The sequence below is a fragment of the Harpia harpyja genome, chromosome 19, assembly GCF_026419915.1.
Source record: "Harpia harpyja isolate bHarHar1 chromosome 19, bHarHar1 primary haplotype, whole genome shotgun sequence".
NCBI classification, from domain to species: domain Eukaryota; kingdom Metazoa; phylum Chordata; class Aves; order Accipitriformes; family Accipitridae; genus Harpia; species Harpia harpyja.
This window is the reverse complement of record NC_068958.1, coordinates 23,007,778-23,028,192: the sequence shown is the minus strand read 5'-3', so window position 1 is coordinate 23,028,192 and position 20,415 is coordinate 23,007,778. Positions and strand designations below refer to the sequence as shown.

General features: G+C 46.5%; 2 protein-coding genes across 3 annotated transcripts; one reads left to right on the top strand and one right to left on the bottom strand.

Moving 5' to 3' along the window:
• The first annotated feature begins 1,183 nt into the window (after nucleotides 1-1,183).
• GUCA1A (guanylate cyclase activator 1A) lies at nucleotides 1,184-5,215 on the top strand. Its single transcript, XM_052815800.1, has 4 exons — nucleotides 1,184-1,597; nucleotides 3,521-3,670; nucleotides 4,235-4,325; nucleotides 4,733-5,215. Exons 1-4 carry the CDS (start codon nucleotides 1,400-1,402, stop codon nucleotides 4,891-4,893), a joined length of 600 nt encoding a protein of 199 aa, XP_052671760.1. The 5' UTR covers nucleotides 1,184-1,399; the 3' UTR covers nucleotides 4,894-5,215.
• Nucleotides 5,216-9,880: 4,665 nt separating this feature from the next.
• Nucleotides 9,881-17,618, bottom strand: GUCA1B (guanylate cyclase activator 1B). 2 transcript variants are annotated; one of them, XM_052815469.1, is made up of 5 exons: nucleotides 17,602-17,618; nucleotides 16,438-16,906; nucleotides 14,228-14,377; nucleotides 12,670-12,784; nucleotides 9,881-12,042 (listed from the first exon to the last, which is right to left on the bottom strand). In XM_052815469.1, the coding sequence occupies exons 2-5, from the start codon at nucleotides 16,639-16,641 to the stop codon at nucleotides 11,915-11,917; spliced, it is 597 nt and encodes a 198-aa protein (XP_052671429.1). In that variant the 5' UTR covers nucleotides 16,642-16,906; nucleotides 17,602-17,618; the 3' UTR covers nucleotides 9,881-11,914. The 2 variants fall into 2 exon arrangements, with proteins under 2 accessions (XP_052671429.1, XP_052671428.1); XM_052815468.1 differs by lacking the exon at nucleotides 17,602-17,618 and having other exon boundaries at nucleotides 16,438-17,143.
• Between the last annotated feature and the right edge of the window lie 2,797 nt (nucleotides 17,619-20,415).

Genomic DNA, 20,415 nt, shown 5'->3' with positions numbered 1-20,415 from the left:
GAAGGCTCACCTTGCTCACAGGTGCTGTGCACAGCAGGGACCTGTGCCTGCTGCTGCTGGCGAGTGCAGGATTAGCACATCCAATTAGCGTTCCTCAATCTAATGCCTTTTAAATAACTGTTTTACGCTTGTGTAATGCCACCTGCTTTAGCGGAGTTGTTCCTAATTTGCTTCAGTGCAGAAGCAATACCAAACTCTGCGACACATAAACGTTGGGCTCTTTGTCTTAAAGTTGTCAGGTATAAAAAAGTAACTGTTACAGGACAGACTCTCTGCGGGTAGAGATCCAGTAGTCACATCCATTTCATTACTAGTGGAGGATCTGGCCCATGCTACTTTCTGAGGATACACTTTTTTATCTCCCAGTCCTTCTCTGAATGCTGTGCATCAGAGTAAAAACAACATTGGTTTTGGTCATAATCACATGGAGAATTTTTCATGGTAATTCATCATAAATGAAAATAGAAGCTGCATTCAACTCCACTGGTGTCAGCCAAGTTCTGGTAGCACAGCAGCCAGGACATGCTCCGGGACGTGCCGCATGTGGGGTGATTCTGTGGAAGAAACACTCAACTGGCAGGACCAGAGAGAATGGACACGGGCACCCAGCAGCTGGGTGGAGAGGGAACTTCCGCAGGAGACATCATCATAGCATCTGGTGTCTGCGTTTAAAGCACTTAAAGCTCTACCCTTCAAAGCAATTATGTTTCTATGTTTGTCTCAGCACACCAAATTTACCCTCATTATAGCATCTCTTATAGGAGCTGAAATGGTACTTCCCCCTCCCTGAATTTCAGGCTCAAATTGACAGGCTCTGTCTGGAAATCCTCCAGCCAGAGTAAGGTGAAGGGAGACCAAAAAGACAGTAAAGCGCAGAGACTTCCGAGTGGTTTTCTTTTGTTTTTCTTACTCTGATTTTTGGTGCAAAAGTTACTGCTCATGTGACCCCACACAAAATCATAAATGAAGTGGATTAGGAGATTACATCATCATGGAGAAAATTCCACCCTCGTAATCTCCTGCTGGGCCTCTAATCTGCAAGACTTCCCCATTTTACCTCCTTTCTATTTTAACCCTGAACTCTTAATGCCTGGCAGGAGCCCATCACCCCCCCCCCCCAAGCCTCATTGGCTGGGGAGGGATTTGCTGGGTACTTAAATGTCACCCTCTTGTCCAAAGAGGGTTTTGTGCTTTTGAGTTTTCCTGGGCAGAGGTGTCTTTTGCATCCATCACCACTGAAGCCCACACACAAGGCAATTTGTTTTTTCCTGCTACTGTGATCCCTGCAGCGCTGGTGACATTTGGACTTTAAAGGCAAGAAGCAGAATTTAAAAGAAAGCCCTCAAATTGCAGAAAACATCCCTTTTTGGCTGCAAAGTGACCAGCACTTGGCGTGGAGATGGGGAACATGGACGGGAAATCCGTGGAGGAGCTGAGCACTACCGAGTGCCACCAGTGGTATAAGAAGTTCATGACGGAGTGTCCTTCTGGCCAGCTCACCCTGTATGAGTTCAAACAGTTTTTTGGCTTGAAAAACCTGAGTCCAGCAGCGAACAAATACGTTGAGCAAATGTTTGAGACGTTTGACTTTAATAAGGTAAATATTGTCCTTCCCGCTCAGCCTGTGCCGGGATCGGCCGTGCTCGGCTCCCTGCGTGCGACCGGGTGTGGTATATTTGGGTGTATGCAATATAGATGTATATCTAAGTATATACGGTCTGATTCTCTACAGCCTCATAAATTGTAAAATCAGTCATGTAAGCAAAAAATGTCAGCAAAAAATCTGGAAGAAAATAGACTTCTCCCAGTATTGATTTAGTTTTAAATTATTTTAGTTTTAAATTATTAAAATTGTGGGGTTTTATCTGGTAGTCTGTGATCCCTTTAAAATGAAGTGCCCTTTAATCCTTAAATATCAAATGTTGTGACAGTAAGGAACAAGCGAGCAGCGTGAGAACAAGCGCTGCATTCATGCAGAAACAGCGAGTTCCTGAGCCACGCAGCGTGGCATGAGCTACGGTTTACAGAACAGATCGGGTTTGTTTTTCTATTGTTTCAAATTATAAATGGATTACAGTTTCATTGATTTTATTACATGTGCTCAGTCCCACACGGTAAGGAGCTCGGGCCCTTTGCTCCCTGCGGAGAGGCTTTGCACCTCGGGCGGTCGCTGTGCCGGACCCCCGGCGCGGGGCAGTCCCGGAGCGCCTGCACGCGTTGGGGAGCACTGTCTGCCCAGCTCGGGAGCCGTGCCAGAGAAGCAGATGGATGCTGCGTCTCTGAGAGGAAACAACACCCTCCTTTGCTTGCAAATGATTTGAAATTGCACCTCATGCGAGATGAGGAATATATTTTATGGCAACCCGGAGGGCTTAGTGGGCTTAATCCCACTGAAAATAATACAATTTAGGCCCTAAATCCTTTAGGTATTTTGTTTGTGCCTTGGCCTTTACCTTGCTCACTGCCCTGTGTTTGAATCAGTGCCTGAAAAGGGAATTGATGCACAGGAAATCCTGCTGGGAATGGGGCTCAGTAGCTATTTATACCTAATCTGGCTCTTGCAGCAGTGGGATAAAGCAGATGATCTCTTCTTGTACCTGCCCCGTGGCGCGGTGGCTTTGTTCATTGACAAAACCCTGGCTTATTCCCTCCCAAAGACTTTCCGTGGTTTACAGTACGTACCACTTGCCTTCAAAGCGCTTTGTATCTCAATGGTATGTGCCATCAAAACGCTCTGTGGTGAGCACCACGTGTTCTAGCAAACTTCCTAGAAGCTGTGAACATCACGGGGCAGCGTCTGCAGGCAGGGTGGTGGCACACGAGCTCAGCCCAGCCCAGCTTTGCACTGGTCCCATAACCCTGGCTGGAGAGCCGGCGGCGGGCCCAGCTGAACGTCTCCAATGCTGCGGCGTGAGCTGGTGGCGGGCAAACACCTGGGAGGAAAGTCAAAGATAAAACTGTTTGTGCTTTTGACGTGACAAATGCACAAATGGCACAGGGACAGAGCAGCGCCTTTCCAGCCCGAGATGTCAGCAATGTGCTGGGGTCATTCCCGAGTTTGAGTTCGTTCCTCTCCTAGAAGTTTGCGTGCGAGACCGCTTTGCAGCAGAAAAGAGCTATAGGTGTGCGCAGACAGGATAAGGTTAGGTAATCCATCAGGGTTCATCTGCATAAGCCTGTTCCTCTTTGACCTCTGAATTACCACTGCTTTGCAAGAAGAGACTCCTTTAGCACAGGCTAGATTTTGAGGCTTCGTTAGTCCCCAAGCCAGGTACACACACCGAGTTCATTCATATCTCTGCATAAATGAATGTGGAGCCCTCACCATATGGTGCACTGGCTTTAACTGGTGGGTGTGTGGGGAACCCGCACCGGGCTGCACTCCCCAAGCCCCTGCTCTCAAGGTGGTGGCCACACGCTGAAGTCTTCCAGTGGGGATTTCCAAAAGTGACCAGGAAAATCCCTTACTGCCTGACTTTTTGCTTTTCATCTCATCTAGCTTCTAACCTTCTGCTTTTAGGATGGCTACATAGATTTTATGGAGTATGTGGCAGCTCTGAGTCTGGTCCTGAAAGGGAAGGTGGATCAGAAGCTGCGATGGTATTTCAAGCTCTACGATGTGGACGGGAATGGCTGCATTGACCGGGGAGAATTGCTGAACATCATCAAAGTGAGTGGGCTCAGCTTTTTCCATTTCTATCACAGACTACGGTCATTAGACACAGGTAGACAGAAAAATTGTTACAGGAATATTCCAACCCAAAAGACAACTCCCTGGTAAATTAGTAGGCACTGGCCAAACCTGCTGCTTGTCCTCTGCCAGTCCTCCCACCAGGCTGGCCTCCCTCGCCGGACCTGTTTCGAGCACCCCACACCCCCCACGGCACCTGCACGCTCCGACACGCAGGAACCCCTTGTCTTCTCATTGCAGGTTGTTTAACCACATCCACTGAAACCTGGGCTGAGATAAGCACTTGAATTTAATCTAAGGATTTTCAGAGGTGAATGGCTCTTGGATTATCCCAGTATGCCCACTTAATCTTTTAATGCATTGATTTCCTTTTTAAATTATTTTAATCTCCAGTGTTTTAGAAAAGACTTACTCCTTTCAGAACCTAACTGCTTGCAAAAAAGTTTGGGATCTCATGTCCGGTCACTTAGCCACTTGTACTGATGGATACACAAATCTGCACAACACTCAGTAATGGTCCTCCGGGTCCTTCTTTCCCTCCAGGCTATTCGAGCTATCAACCGGTGCAACGAAACGATGACGGCTGAGGAATTCACAAACATGGTGTTTGACAAAATTGATATCAATGGAGATGGTGAGGAACTTTCTTATGCAATGCCAAGTACTGCTCCCACTTTCCCCCTTACCTTCAGTTCAGTCTGGCAGAGCAATTCCAGATGCTGGATGTCCCAAAATCCCAGAACATGAGGAGAGCTGGCAGACAGCGGCTCTCCGTGACGGTTTACCTCCCCGTCCCCTCCACGGGCTGTAGCCAGCCCGAGGGGACACTGCAAAGTGCCCCTTGTCATACTGGCAGTGTGGGGATCTGCGCGGGGTTTAGCTGTGACGGGGTTTGGGGTGGACGATACACAGACCCGGGACCTCCGGGAGGGCCCTGGTTTATGGTCCGTGCAGCTCCTGGGGGGCGGCTCTGAGGCTGCCGGCGGAGGGAGGAGAAGGGCTGCCAGATTTAACAGACCTTTTCCGAACGTGCTGTCGCAGGCGAGCTCTCCCTGGAAGAGTTCATGGAGGGCGTGCAAAAGGATGAAGTGCTGCTCGAGATCCTCACCCGCAGCCTGGACCTGACACACATCGTCCAGTTGATCCAGAACGATGGGAAGAACCCGCACGAGCCGGAGCAGGAGGCGGAGGCTGCCCAGTAGGCTCCCGGGACACCTTCCCTTCGTCTCTACTTTTACCCCCTCGCATTATTAAAACAAATCGGGTCGTGGTTGTGGGAGCTGGCGAGCTGTCCCAGCGCTAGTGTGACCAGCGACAGACTATCCCGCTAGCGCAGGGACCGGGATCTGCTCCGAAGGTGCCGCTCCCCCGGCAGATGGTTCGGGGGAGCCCGGGGCTCACCGGGCACTGCCCTGGCCCTGCCTGGTGCAGCCACACGAGCCGGCGAGAGGAAAGGCTGCTGTGAAGAGGGGGTGCTGCCATGGCAGCTCATCACGCTGGAGGCACACGACCACCCCCAGGACTGCCAGGCTCTGCGGGGGCCTCTGGATGTTGCTGCTGAGCAGAGAGGGGGTAGACTCTCGCCTCCCCGGGAAGGGGGAGCGGCACCACACGATGCAGTTAGATAATGCACCAACAGAGCCTCAAAATTCCCACCAAGGCAGTGGCCAACACCAGCATCTGCAGCCTCTGCGGGGGACGAACCCCAGGGCTGCCCGGCACTTGGCCCCGGTGAGGGAAGTCCCCAAAGGACACACGTACAAAACCTAGAAAGCAGACCTGAACCTTCTCTTTCCATAGATATTTCCAGAGCACGAGATCAGTGGGTTTGGTCATTCGTTCTTTGATTTGTTATTATTCTGTTAGCAATCGCTAGTAATAATGTAAGACAAAAACATCTATGAGCTAGAAAAAGGGGAGCGGTGAATGCAGTGGCTTTTCTTTGTTTAAAAGCATTAAAAACATAGAATGGTGCCTTTTTGAACAACTATCTGAACTTTAAGGGCATGTTTCTCCTTGAAATGTCTGGAAGGGCTGCAATGGCAGTAACCTGAGAGGGAAAAGTCTTGCATGTTTGTAGGAATATTCCTGCATGTCTTATCACCTCTACAACAAACTTAAACTCTCCTGCAAGTTACACTCCGTGGCACCCTCGAGCATCAGGTGGTTTTAACTACAATGGCAGCGAATCGTCTGTATGCAGTTTGCAGGGGTGTGCTGTTAGAGACAGGCTAAACGCAGTGTCCGCGCCACGAGCATCCGCAAGTACCTGAGTATTCCTGAGCAGGCAGTGGGTACCATCACCTCCACGGTACAGTGGGCTCAAGTACTGCCCCCTGTGGAATAAAACCCAGTCACCCCTTATTAGAGCATCCTAGGCCTGTGCAACCTCGTCAGCCGGTGCTAATTACCAGTGCCACGAGAGGGGCTGCACCCAGGACCGAGCACACGCACAAGGGAGGCTGCGAGAGCAGCGGCCTCGCCCCCGCACCGTCCGCCGTCCCCGCGCCGAGCTGGGGCTGCGCCTTGGCTGCTCCTGGAGAGGAGTTTTCTCATCTGATGGGAGCAAGTTTCAGGCGTGGCGAGGCAATACGGGACACCAGGAAGGATTTCTTGCCTAGCTGAAAGACTTGTTATTTAGCACTGAATGCTTGCAATTCATAAGCAACTTTCTGACCATTTTTCCTAGCATCTTTTTCACTTGACAGTGTTTTACCTGCAAGCTTTTGTACTTCCAATCTTATAGTGAACTAATAAAGATATTTTACAAGATTATTTCCAGTTGTACTTTTTCTCTCTTTCAATCAATCATTCTGTTTCCAGCAGGACAAATTAACTGTCTCATGTTCTGCAAGCGCAGAAACCTTTGCTTTGCCTTCGTTAAAATAGTTCTTTTGCAAGAACAGCACAAGCGTGGGGAGAGGTCTGTTTTCTTCAGAATCAGCATAGAAAAGGGGCTGCTCCTGGGTTCTTGCATCCTGCGGCGCTGCCTGCTCTTCTGAACCTCATCTGCGTTGAGCAAGCGTACTTTAATAAAACCTCACGCCCTGGGTAGTCCTACAACTCTTTCTTCTGGAGCTCTGCTTTACCCACCGACGTTTCTAGGCACCTCCTGCTTTCCTCCCTGCTGCTTTCTGGGCCACGTGTGGCAGCCCCGTAGCTGCCTCCTGCCCGTTTTCCGCCCAGACAGGCAGCAAGCGCGGGATGCACGGCCACGGCCCCGCCGGCAGCTGCCCCCGGCAGCCTGGTTCGGGCTCCGGTGGTGTTGGACAGGCACACAAACCAAAAGGCCACGGAGAGGGACCCTTTGACAGGCCAGCTTGTCCAGGCACCCCACTTACACCAGTGAGAGAGAGAGAGCAGGCTGCAACCATCTTATTAGAGCCAGGCTGAGCTGTTTATTCAGTGTGTAATACTCCTCTTTGCAGCAAAATTAACTCCCCCACAAATGACCAGCACAAAACTTACTGCACTTCACCTTTACAACAGCAGCAAGGAGGGAGCCGAGTTCAGCGTGGGCTTTCTGTGCACACTCCTTCCGCAGAGACACGTTCAGTCCCACCCATGCTTCCTTCAGCCTCTCTTTCCTCCGCAAGCCCAAGAAGCTGCAAGAAGCAGCCCTGACAAGCCCAATTTCTATTTATAAAGACAAAGTTATTCTAAAAGGGCTGTCTCAGAACAGCCGGCTGGCCGGAGGCACCTTTCAAACCTCAGCGTCTCTCTCCAAAGGATGTTTTTTCAGCCTCTAAGAAAGCAAATTTAAAATAATTAAAAACTAATATTGTGACTCTCTTTGCCCTAACTCAGGCGTAATTAATTTATTTCAAAATAGTGGTGGCTGTTCAGGTGCCAGCCACAGACGCATTGCTCACTCTTGTGACAGTGTCACTGGTAAATGAGGGGCAGCACAACCTCTCCGGGGAGCGTGGGAATGGCTTTTTTGGGGAGCTGCCATCAGAGGGCCGATGGGCCTCTCAGGCTGGATGGTCGTGCGGCAGGTCCCAGCTCTGCCTCCCCTTTGCGGTGACCTGGGACAAGTCCCTGGAGCCAGGTTTGTTCGGAAGAATTGCGGCTACGCTAAAACCACCCAGCGAGCGGCTTTCTGCAGCACCACGCCGTTTATCTCAGCGGGGTTTAGGTGCCAAAAGGCCGTAAAAGCTGCATCGCACGCCTGCCTTTTGAGGGACGCAGAAATCCCAACTGCGTGGACCCCCCTGGGGTTGGGAGGGATCTTGGGTGGGCTCCACACCCACGTCCTGCCGCCAGCGGGGCTCACCGGGATTCCCAGCCCGGTTTTGGAGGGAGGATGAGGAGCAGGACTTCAGCCCTTGCTACGCTCTCCACCGCAGCAGAGCCCGGCCCGGAGCTCCGCCGTCCCCGGCCGCAGCCGCTCCCCGCGGGGAGCCGGGGCTGCCCGGTCCCGGTCCCGGTCCCGGTCCCCGTCCCCGCAGTGCCCTCTGCGGGGGGAACCGGGACGGGCTCGCCCGACGGCGACGGCTGGGTCTTGCGGAGGAGCAGCGCTGGGGAATCCCGGGAACCCGCCGGGAACGGAGCCGGTGGGCTCTCCAGGCGGCAAAATCAAACAGAAGCGAGATGATGAGCCCGGGAACGGACGGTGGCAAATTGCAAAAATATTTCCCTTTGCATCCCCGTGCTAAGTTAGGGCGTGAGGCCTGAAAGGCGAAGAAATGAGACAAAACAGGTTCTCAGCCAGATGCTTCTAAAGGTCCCTCATCCCCAGGGGATGCAGCTGCCCTGCAGCACAGCGTACGGCGCATCAGATCCCAGAACACCATTAGATTACCTTAAATACGAGGGTTTTAAGGGTAAGGTGTTTGAGATCCTTTCTAAACTTCTGAGGTGCGCTTTCCTTTGAAGAGGAGGAAGAGGAAAGAAAGAAGAGTATTTTCCCATACTGCCAGAGCTGACCATGGGCACTGTGAGGAAAGAATGAGTATGGGGAGACCACAAAAAGTCCCTAAAGCAATCAGCACAGGGCTGTGTGAGTCCTGGCACAGCCACTCTGTTTTTCAACACAACATTTTCAAGGGGAAGCTGCATATGGGTGCTTTGGGAATGACCTGGACACAAACCTTTCCTCTGGGCAGCCACCAAACCCCACCTACCCATGGGTGAACCTCCCCTCTCAGAACATCAGGTGTACAGACAAATAAAGAGCATGGCTAAGCATAGTTAGATGTAATTATCCTCTTCCCTTCTCAGCCTCATTATTTCTGCTGCTCAGTGCTTGCCCCAGGAACGCACCTTCCAGAGTATTTTAGGATGCAATGCCTCCTTGGCTCCTGTTTTCTGGGGCCTCCCCCCATCAGCCCCTTTCAACAAGAACCTCACCTTCAGCTTTTTAACCTGATTATTTCACCTTCAACCCTAGCCAACTTCAGGGGCATCAAACATCAGAGCAGATGGTAGCAGCTCAGAAAAATCACAAGGCATTTGCCTTTTCCAAGCCATCCTGTTTCCCAATTTAGACCAAAAAGAAATCCGATCAGTCAAATCCAATTCTAGCTGGGCTGTAAGTCTGGAAAAATGGATTATGCAAAGTATCTGACATCAACAGCTTGATGTGAACGTTGAACTGAGTTTGGGAGAAGATCAAAGCATTTATACCTATGGATTTAAAAATAGGACTAATACTAAAGCACCTTGACAAAAGATTACACAATTGATAAGAGGAACAATTTTCCACTGGGTTATGCCAGCACTAACACAAGCATTAACCACCACATGCACCGTGACCATCCTAAGTCTGCCCAGGCCAGAGGAGGTGGAACCATCCAGCTGCTGAGTCCAACACTAGGCCCTAAATTCTTCGAGGTTCCTGTTTCAGTCCTGGCAGGGGCCATCTCATTGCAGCACTGTCAGTTCACTGTATTCTAACCACCTACTTCAAATTCCATTGAGAGATTTTTTTTTTTTTAAATTATACATTTATGCTTTTCACTGTCATTGCATAGAAGTTAAACAGAAGAGACTCCTTTCCTACTCTGCATCTGCAATAGCATCCCCATCTCTGCCTTATATGTGTCTTATCCACGTTAGCTCTTACACTTAACACCTCCCTTAAATTCATTGTGTCAGTCTCAAAGACTACAGTTTTGGTCAGATACTCAGGTGCTTACACAGGTCTTCACCTTCATTCTAAATGAAAAATAAATACCACAAAACAGATAGAATTTTAATAAATCTTTCTTTATTAAATTCATGTTACAAAATTTCTACCAAGAGCTGTACAAGTGCTCAGTGTTAGGATGCCCTCTACCACCCCAGCAGAGGACTGCTGGTGGGGGGGGACACCAAACAGCTCCTTCCATGCCTGATCTGACCAGGTGAACAGAATAAGAGAATTTAAAGCATTTAAGTAAACCTGCAGTACACAACTATAGTAACTAAACATCCACTTAAAAATTGTGCAAGAAGCAGAGTATGTTATGTTGGTTGAGATGCTGAAATTTAAGGAATTCGAGATTTGTATCCTCCCATCAAAACATTTGTCCACAAGTTGGAAAATCAGTAAAGTGAATCTTTTCTTCCAGGCCTTCAAGTCAGAAGTAAGATTTTTTTTTTTTTTCTTTCAGATCTTTGGCTGAAACTATTGACTTGAATGATCTTTAAACAGCTGCCTTACAGCAGCATAAACTAGAAGTCTAATCAGCTCTGATAAGTAAACATGCCACAAGCTAGCGTGCATTTACTGAGAACTCTTAGAAAGGCTATTTAGAAGTGGAAATGTATATGCATTTGAAGTCTAGCACTGATTGTATCTTATCCTGAATACTTCCTCATGTTCCTGAATTTAAACATTGGTTAAATTGACAAGACCACAAACCAGCAAACTAATCAACTAATGAAAGATACTACAGTCACAATTAAAAGGCCACAAAAAAGGGATTACAAATCTTTTCATTGGGTATGACCTGGCCCTCTGATCCCATGGGAAAATTAAAATAAAACAGAGAAACACGTGTTATTTTCTTGGGGAAAATTTTCTTGCAAATAAACCAATAAATCCAATAATGGTGAACCAAAATAGTGGTTCAACCCAAATTCTCTTTCCATATACATGTATATGTAGGAATATGGGTTAGAATAGCAGAGCTCAGCCTACAACCTGTGCAAATTTTATTTCTATAGTCTGTGGCTAAATTAAGTCCAGTGTAAAACCACTGTACTACTTCAGTAACTCACTCTGATTTTGTCACTTGTTCCATTCTGTGGTCCTGCCGATAAAGCAGCGCTAATCCTCTCATTGCAGAGATGCTGCAAAGCAAAACTCTGCTCTTCCGTTATCTCCCTCTCCACACAAAACTTCTCCCAGTGCAGTGAAAGTCCTGGTGCTCCCTGAGCTCATTCAGTCTTCACGGGGCAGGAAAAGCTGTTCTAGAGTGATGATTCAGTAAGAAACAGGCTCAAAAGGAACAGAATCACACTTGTGCAAAAACTGTCCTTTATATGCAGCTGCCAAGAAGAGGTACAATTTCTACTGCTGCTCAGTGTTTGGAACCAGCCTTTTTCCAGCCCCACAGAAGCCCAGGTCTCTGAACAGGTAGAAGGAGCAGACTCTGGTCCACAGGAGGGAGATGCAAGGAGTTCCTGCTCCACGTCTCCAGCCCACACATTATGTTTTCCTCAAGTCTGTGTACTGTCTCGGCTACCGCTTATAATCCAACTCTCATTTTTGATAGCGGTATGTTGGTGTTCAATAATTTTACATTAGCAATAGTACTGTTTACTAAATATGCATACTGACCCCCTGAATGTATAAAGTCTGCCAGAGCACCTCTTTTGGTTTGATGTGTTTGTATCTCTGCAGGCATGAATGATGCAAACACTAGTCTGCACTGGAGACAGTACCACTGTGTCAGGATTTCTCACTTCCCGATCTTGTCATCACACTAAAACCCTGCCCACGATCCACTGCAGGAAGCCACAAAAAGTTTGTTCCTTGGGCTGTAACCAAAAACCAGAGCTGGCAAACACCATATTGTGTCCAGAGAAAGACTTATTCATGGGCCAAATATAGACTCTGGGTACCAGCAGTATGCAGCACATGGGGTTTAGATTGAGATACGGCTGCTTAAACCACTGAAGTTTTCATCTGGATGCTGAGATTGTATTAAAAAGGAAAGCCACTACCACCCTAGAGTAATAGAACCACAGTTGTAGTCAGCATCACATTTTCAGCTGTATCAAAACTGAATTTTCTCAAAACAAAGCACTCTTTCTCCTCTGCTCAGTGATCCATCCCCCAGGGTTTACATCCATTTGCAACATCTTCATCACCCACTTGTCTTTCCTGGCCCCATCAATGAACTCATCAAGAGACAGCTGCCCTGTGTAGGAGATGAGGACACAAGATAGGGAGACAAAACAGGACAGATAAGACAAGAAGGCAGGAAGTAAAAGCCATCTACATTTCAGAAAAATATGCTAATAAGACAAAAGCTATACTTAATTTCCCCATGTAGTTTAGGCCAGCTAGCTGAAAGACAAACCACCACACTGTAACCCAATGCATTCACACCTACCCCATCCCCGTCAGCTAACATGAAATGTTGCATTAACTTACACATGCTCCTCCAGGAGGATTGCAAGTCTGATCCTGCAAGCTCCAATTTGACTGGAGCCACTGTCTTTACACAGGCTATTTGTGCTGGGACTGGCACCTGCACTCTGGCTACTGGGTGCTTTCAGAGGATGAGATCTCTGTGGCATCAAAATCCAGACAGAATAGTGACCCCTTCGTATTTTACATTAAAGTAACAATGAAAATTATTTCATCCTGCTGCACCAAGTTATTCTCGGTTCTAAGAAACAGACCAGAACCAAACCCAATGTATCTAATATGAGTAACATAATAGTCCTAAGTGATTTCTTGATAGATGTAATTAAAGCTAGCCTGCCCAGTACAGATAACTTCTCATTACGAATGACTGCAATCTGAGCCACCGATCACTTACCATCCCCATTCTCATCTACTAACTGAAATATCCTGTCCACAACCTCCTCTGGTGTGAGCAATGGGGTCCTCTCCTCCACCTCTGACCGACACACTTTCTTCAGCTTGTAGATAGACTGAAAAGAAGTTCACAGATTAGGAGAAAATGAAAAGCAGTGAACTCCACTATCTTCCCAACAGTGTAAAGGTCTTTTACAAAGGCTGCGGTTTTAACCTTTCTAGAAAGATCTGCCACTCAACAGCCTCAGACCTTTAATGAAACCTCTGACCTTATGCTCACACACACTGCAGATTACTTCATTTGCTCTTTGAAGCTGCTGCCCTCCTATTTTCCTTACATATATTGGTCAGACCTCAGGGTTCCTTTGCAAAGAACAAGGCAAGAGTTTCACAGATGGGAAAGTCATCTGACTTTTGAGCATGATTTATTTTTTTTCTAACATCTGAGGCCAGGCACATCTGGACTTACCCAGCCCTCTCTCCCAGGGAACTTGTGCCGAAGCTACAAGATCAAACCTGTATTAGCACATATTTTGACCCATAGTTTCTGTTCCACTTTGTCACTGGAAAGGGGCAGATTTTATCTGTTCCTCCCATGACAACCGCCTGTTCATTATTAACTTTACTCCTTAGGCTGAAGGGTTTGTCTGAAGTCTTCCCAGAGAGGGGATTAGCAAGGGCCTAACACAGCTCTGGCCAATTCCTGGCTGACCTCAAAACTATAATTGAGCCTGCCCCAGACAAGCTCCTCAGATGCTCCCACACCTGCTTCTGGTGCCGCAGGTAAAAGGCCGGTCACACTTTCCAGCCAAAAGGACCTGCTTTCCACAGATTCAATTTCTGATGTTTTCTTGATACTGCATTTCACCCGAGATCCTAAAATGTTTGATAACCATTGATTAAGCCTCACAAGTACTGCTGTGCAAGGGTAACAGCACCTGTGGTGCAGGGGTGACTCTAGCACAATCACCAAGATATTTACCTAAAGTGAGAACTCAGGTATGCTGTGTCTGACTGTCTGCTAAGCCCCATGCCTCCTCTCACACCTTCACACACTCACTAATTAAAGCTAAGTGCAGAACATAACAGAAACCCAGAAAGGAATAATTACAAAAGGGATTCCTGTACTAATTTGTGCCTCTCGGCATATTCTCACCAGCTGCTCAGACAGGAAACTTGGCTCCTGTAAGGGGCATGGGGTGAAACCCTCTTCCACCAGCCAGTGCAATGAATCTCGGTGTAAAAAGGTTGAAAGGAAAGGCAGGGCAGAGATACAGGAACTCCACAAAATCACCCAGAAGCTGCATTTCTGGACAGCTTCAGCAGCAGCAGGGACCAACCAGGCTGCCCACAGCGGGTGTAACTGACCCCTCAGCCACCCCAGCAGGCTCCACCAAACCACTGAGCACATAACCCTTTTACCAAGGTCAGGCATTTTCACCTCATCACTGTCCACAGCTGCCTTGAAACCTGATTATCTATCACAAAACCCATATGCATCATTAAATTGCCAAAGAACAGCGATTGCTTAAATAAGTGATTAGGCAATGCCTACTTACCTCAACAATTTCCAGCAGCTCAGGTTTGTCTATGCAGCCATTCCCATCCTTGTCATATACTTTGAACGTCCACCTCAGCTTGTGTTCCAGTTTTCCTCGTAAAACAAGATTCAAGGCAGCTACATATTCCAGAAAATCAATGGTATTATCCTGTAGAAACAGAAAAGCAGCAGCTGAATGACACTTAATTGGGTATAGTTGATAGAAAACTGCTTACAAAACCTGCATAACTGCCAAAAAGATAATCGATGGAACAGCTATTTATTTGCCACTTTACAGAAGATCTGTGCCTGTTCAAGACCATCAGTAAGCACAGCTATACCCTTCTGCACCAAGGATGAGTTCATGAGGAGCGTGACAGTGAAGAGCAAAGCAGTGCTCCTACAGTGCAATAAGAGGGGACACCCACCAGGACTCCAGAAATAAGCAACTTAAATAGCCCCAAACACCACAGATAACATGGAGGATAGGGAGGCAGATGAAGATCAGTGCAGTATTGACTTTTTGGGCAGGGATCGCCATTCTCAATGACCTCAGCTGCTTCACCACTGAGACTAACATCCAACCATTACCCCTTTCTTCCATCCCTCCCCCTTGTTTGATCTTGATTCATCTGAGGAAGACCATGACAATGAAAATGCCACAGTTCAGAAGGAGGCAGCAAGAACACCCACAATAAAGGATTTACATCAGGTGTTCATCCTCCTAAAAACTTCAGACAGGGAAGGGATGCAGGGCTCCCTTGGCAGCCCCCAGCAAATGGTCCTCACGCAGACCAACACCATCCCCAGGGCTAAGCTTCACAGCCCTCCCAACCCAGTTAGCAAAACCCCCTGGAAGATCTGGGCTCCACGTCTCCTGCCCAGCACACTCTGCTGCGGGCACTGAAATGTCCTGCAGGAACGGAGCAAAACCTGCTCGGAGGCCAGCAAGCATTAAAAGACAATTGAGGCATTGTTTTTATTTTCTTACCATGTTACTAATAATCCTTTAGATTGTTAGGTCCTGCTCAACTGATTATATACTATGGGCATATTGAAGCAAAAACATGAACCCAGGCCTAATTTAGTGTTTTTAATATATGCAAGTACCAGCATCCCTTAAAAACAGATTTTCAGTCTTATTAGGAAAACTCCTATAAACTAGGAACGGGACTTCACCTTTTATGCACACCGTTTGCTCTGTAACCCTTTCTGCACAGCTTTCATAACACAATTTGGACCAGGACCTTCAGTTTTCTGCAGGAATTTAGGTTTTGCCAACTTCAAATTCTGAGAGAAGTCTCTGACCTGCCCACATCTTCCAAGGCTTTTTTTATCCTTTCTCACAAACTGACCTTTATTGCCACCTCAATATGATTTTGCCACTGGTTTCAAAGGGAGCTTAAGGGAAACTGGTATAGCTGAGAGATGACAGACTTGTCTCCCCTTTTCCTATATTGATACACAGCAACAAACAACCCCATACTTTGAATATGATCAAGAGCTTCAGGAAAAAAATTGAAACGTTTGGCAAGCACTGCTTACCCATTTCAAGACGAGAAAGCCAACCATACGACTTTTTTTTGAGTATCTGAAATATCACAGGCTAGTATTAGGCTATCGTTTGCACCAATACATGGGTATGCATGAACTGCTACTAAACCAGAAAGCCCACTTTTCCCAGGTGTCTGATGACAAATACAGCAAAGGGAATCAAAACCAGAATGTCTGAATTGTTCAGCATTCCTTTGCTTTTGAGCAGCTAAAATCAATATTTTGTTACATGCCACCTGTTCATACAATATATATGCATTTCCTCCAATGTATAGCAAGCCTGAATAGGACTTTCCTCCACTATAATTCCCCCTCTATCATAACAGATAAATATCTTTTTTCCATGTAGCAGCCTTGGCAATTTGAGGATCTTTCAACAATACTGTCTTAAAATGTGACTGCCTAAATTTCAACTTTTTAATTCATCCTTAGTCCCTTAAGAGGACATTCTGTCCTTAATTTGTGTACAGATTTATGAGAAGATAAATCCATACCAGCCCATACAAAGTAGTGCAGCATACGCTCCTTCTTCTGCCCTAGCAGGTCCATCGCCCTTACCTTAGTCTCATGAAGCATGGTAACAAGGGTGGGAACTGCACCAAACCACCTCCAAATTACAGCAGACAGACATGCAAATTATTAGACAAATAATTGCAAAAACTCCTTACCACTTACCCCATTCTTATCGAAGGCTCTGAACATGTTTTCAATATACTCTGCTGCTTCACGGTTATCCTGGACCCCGAAGAACCGCTTGAATTCATGCATGAAGAGGGTTCCACTGGGACATTCAACCACAAATTTCTTATACCATTCCTGCAATTCTGCAACATCAATCTCTGCTTGCTCCCCTTCGGCATTGGTGAACTGTTGTCCCATTTTGCTCCGTAAAGCAAGATTAAACAAAGAAGGAACAAAAGGAAAATGCTGGCAAAGTCCTTTCCTTGTATTGTCCTTTTATCACCTTTATTTGCTTTTTTTTGTTGTTCTTTTTCTTCTGTCTTGTGCTTTTATTTGATGTTAATATTGTGTCTTGCTATTTCACCTTCTTTTTTTGTGTTTTACTTTCTTCTTCCTCTTTCTCTCCTACAGTTTTCACCACCACAGTTTTGTGTGCTCACTTGGTGATTGTAGAGTTGCTTCTCTGCATTAGGGCAGTATAACATGTGGTATCAGGCATGTATAAAAATAACTAAGATCATTAGGAGATTCTGACCTATAAGTCAGAGACCTTCAGATGCTCTGAGCTGTGCCCTATTTAGGAGCACACACCAGAGGCTCAGGGTCCTTCTGCACATTAATACCTTCACATCAAATAATTTAGGAGCCAAGGTTCCATTTACACACAATGTACAACCCCACTCACTTTACTGCAGTTTTTCTAGAAACAAAAAGGGATTGTAAGTGAACTTCCCTAACATTAGTTTTTCAGTACTGGCATTCATTACCTGCTTGTGGGGGATACTCAATGCTTCAGTGAAATAGGGCACAGTAACAAACAACAATTACAGAGAGCAAATCCTGAAAAAATAAGCACATACAACTGACACCACTCCCCTGAAAAAAAACCTGCTAATGCATAAAGTTAATTGAATGCCTACTATAGGCTTTACTCTATAGAAAGTGATTGAGACAACCAATAAATGCAGATAGATACAAATATGCATATTTCTCTCATTTTCACAATTCATTCTTAAAACTCTCAGTTAAAAAATAACAGGAACATTTTATTTCCCTATTTTTTGAAGTATTGAGTTCTCCTTGTTCCCCTTCTACCTTTTGGGCCTTTATCCATTGAAATACTACTCCTACTTTCCCTTCCCACTGAATACTGCTTACCACTTTTATTACAGATACAACATAAAGCTCTACCCCAGCCTCTTTCTGTTCTGCAGCTGCTCACCACAGCCTAGTAGCAGAGAGCTCAAAGCCACCTACCACCAGAGATCAAACCCTCCTCCCTACAGACAACCTACTGGTCTTTTCTTTTCTTACTGGAGCCACCAGCTTTTATCCATATCATACCAGGTGTTCTGAATCCAACCGTTACATGTGTCAGCTGGAAAGAAATGACCTGTAGCTATAAAGGTGTCTGAGCCAGCCTGACATCTAGATAGGATTTGTCCTTTAAGAGGATTGGAGCAGTATTAATAGGAAACAGTAGACTCCCAATTACAATAATGTAAAAGCTCAGAAGGATTGAAGCTGTTCACCTTTTTGGAATTTTTTTTTTCATTGTTTTGGAAAGAAGAGTTTCTCACATGGAAGAACACCAGTTAAGAATCAGTCTAAAATTTGATACTGTAGAACACTACAGTGATTTTTACTCCCCTGTAAGAATAAGGTTTGTTCTGAATCTACTCACATGTGTAAGTAACCTATCAGTAGTATTGCATGTATCTATACATACACAGATTGGCAGGAGTATAGTATGACTTTGCACTTCTGTATATAAGGATATGCAGGCAATGTATGGTTTCACTTAAGAGCTTTAAGCAAGAAGAGGATATAGGCAGTACAGCAGAAGTATGGAGGTTGATGGGAAGGACTGGAGGACATGCCAGAAAGGTTAAGGCTGTTCTCTTTCAGGGAAAAGGTATATTTTTATTTAATAATATAGGGGAATCCTGTTTGTCTATCTTTGTGCCTAGAAGAATGCAACATGATTAATAAACTCAATCCTTCCTTTTGTAAATGCTTCAGCCCCTGAGTCTAAGACCACTTGTCTGCACCAGAGGAGCTTGAGGTCTGGCTCATCAAAAAAAGTTATACTGGATCTACCCCCCAGCATTTGTCTCTTAGCTAGACCTACTAGAAAGAAGTCTTTGGCAGCCACAGTCACTGTGCTATTTATAAAATAGTTCTGTTGCATTCTCCATTTTCCCATGCTCAGTTACATATACCATGTAAAGAAATAGCTTTTTTCCCTCAGTGATATTTTTTGAATCATCTTGGCTAATATCTGGTGAGGGCATGAGTTGTCTCTGGGTCACAAACAGCTTTCAAGAAGAAGAGGTGCTGCTGCTGGGACAGGGGTGGAGAGGGCTCATCGCACTTTTTCCTGCAGCACAGCTGGGGAGATTTGCAGGTGCTGGTGTGAAGCCTTCCACCATTTTGTACTGCTCTCCTGCACCGAGGCTGCATGCTGGAATGTGAGTGCTGAGAGCACGCAAGACTCCACATGCCCAGGACATTGTCTTGCCTCATTGCATAATTTTGTTTTGCCTTATGGGAACTTAGTGATCTGTTCCCAGGAGAGAAAATGGTTCCCCTTTGTTTTGATGACTACAATCTTTTCCAGCCAGGAACAAAGGACTGCAAGAGACGTGGGTTACAAAGCCTAGCTGCTGCTATTGCAGGTATCACGACATACAATCGTGTTGATAAATAGTACTGATGTTAATTTGGCACTGAAATAAAGTAAATCCTATAGCTTCTGGTATGAAATTTCCTCAGCATATACTCTCATTGTCCAACAAGTGTGCCCTGCAGACTGTACCGAAAGAGCTGCTGTCTCTCAGCCAGTAGAATGTCACTTCATGAAGTACAGTTTATCGGCCAAAGGATTTTTTCATTTGATTTGGAAAAAAAAAATGCAGGTAGAGGTAAATATAAGCAGAGAGAACTAAAATAAAAAGAATGATATCTAGAAAATGCTACAATAAAGAGCTTGGTGCTATTTGGCTGCCTGAAGGGTTAGGATCAATGCTTTATATATGTCAGAGCGAACACTTTGGATGATTAGTTGCAAACAGCTAATGTCTGATTACATGTCCTGCCTAATGAGCTATCCCGAGATTATCACCTATACAGCTCAAAAGCTGTGGAGTTTCCCAGCCAAGAGCATGGCAAAAGACAGCTTATTTCCCATCAGTTCACTAATACAACATGCTGCCACATGCTTCAGCAGAGGCTGGTAGAAACTCAAGAAAAAAAAAAAACAAAAAACCAAACCCTGCAGAGGGCTGGGAAGACTCATTTGTTTGGCATCTGCGTTACCACTCCGTGAAGGCAGCAGAGGCTGTAACAAAGGCAGCAGGGTGCAGGCAGGCACAGCTGCCGGGCACGAGAGGACCAGCTTCAATGAAACTGGAGGCAAGACTAGATCCTTCGCCCACGCTGGAGCAGCCCTGGCCTAGTCATCTTGCCTCATCGCTCCATTATTTTAAATACCCCAGCCCTGACCTGCCCCAAGACCCCTCTCGTGGGTTGGGCAAACCCCAGTGTCCCTACCGCAGGCCAAGAAAGAGCAAAGCTCTGCCCAGGGCTGCTTCCAGCCCTCTGTCGCAGACAGCGCGGGTGAGTGTGCAGCATCACGGCTGGCGTCTGCTTCCAAAGCTCCCCGAGCATCAGACCACAAAGAAAGCAAACCTGAAGCATCCTTAAATTTCCCTGTCACCAGGCAGGATGGACATGTGGACAGGAGGAACGCAGGGAGGATGAGCGGCACCTTTTGTGCTGACCCATCCGAGGAGAGATCAAAGATCTCTCATACTTCGGCTGGGAGTTCAGCCCAACGTCTCTCTGTCTCTTCCCGGTTGCTCACCAAATTGGCCATACTGTTGCAGGCTTTTATACAGCAGGAAAAAACCGACATGGTAGGAGGTATTATTACGGGAGCAGCTGTCCCTTGTTTTGCATATCAAAGATGGT

Excerpts from the sequence above, each read along its gene's own strand:
- GUCA1A (XM_052815800.1), top strand. The coding sequence starts at position 1,400 with ATGGGGAACATGGACGGGAAATCCGTGGAGGAGCTGAGCACTACCGAG. Across the intron at positions 3,671-4,234 it reads AATTGCTGAACATCATCAAA|GCTATTCGAGCTATCAACCG; the intron begins GTGAGTGGGCTC and ends CTTTCCCTCCAG. Across the intron at positions 4,326-4,732 it reads AATTGATATCAATGGAGATG|GCGAGCTCTCCCTGGAAGAG; the intron begins GTGAGGAACTTT and ends GTGCTGTCGCAG.
- GUCA1B (XM_052815469.1), bottom strand. The coding sequence starts at position 16,641 with ATGGGACAACAGTTCACCAATGCCGAAGGGGAGCAAGCAGAGATTGAT. Across the intron at positions 12,785-14,227 it reads AGCTGCTGGAAATTGTTGAG|TCTATCTACAAGCTGAAGAA; the intron begins GTAAGTAGGCAT and ends ACTTCTTTTCAG. Across the intron at positions 12,043-12,669 it reads AGTAGATGAGAATGGGGATG|GGCAGCTGTCTCTTGATGAG; the intron begins GTAAGTGATCGG and ends TCTCCTACACAG.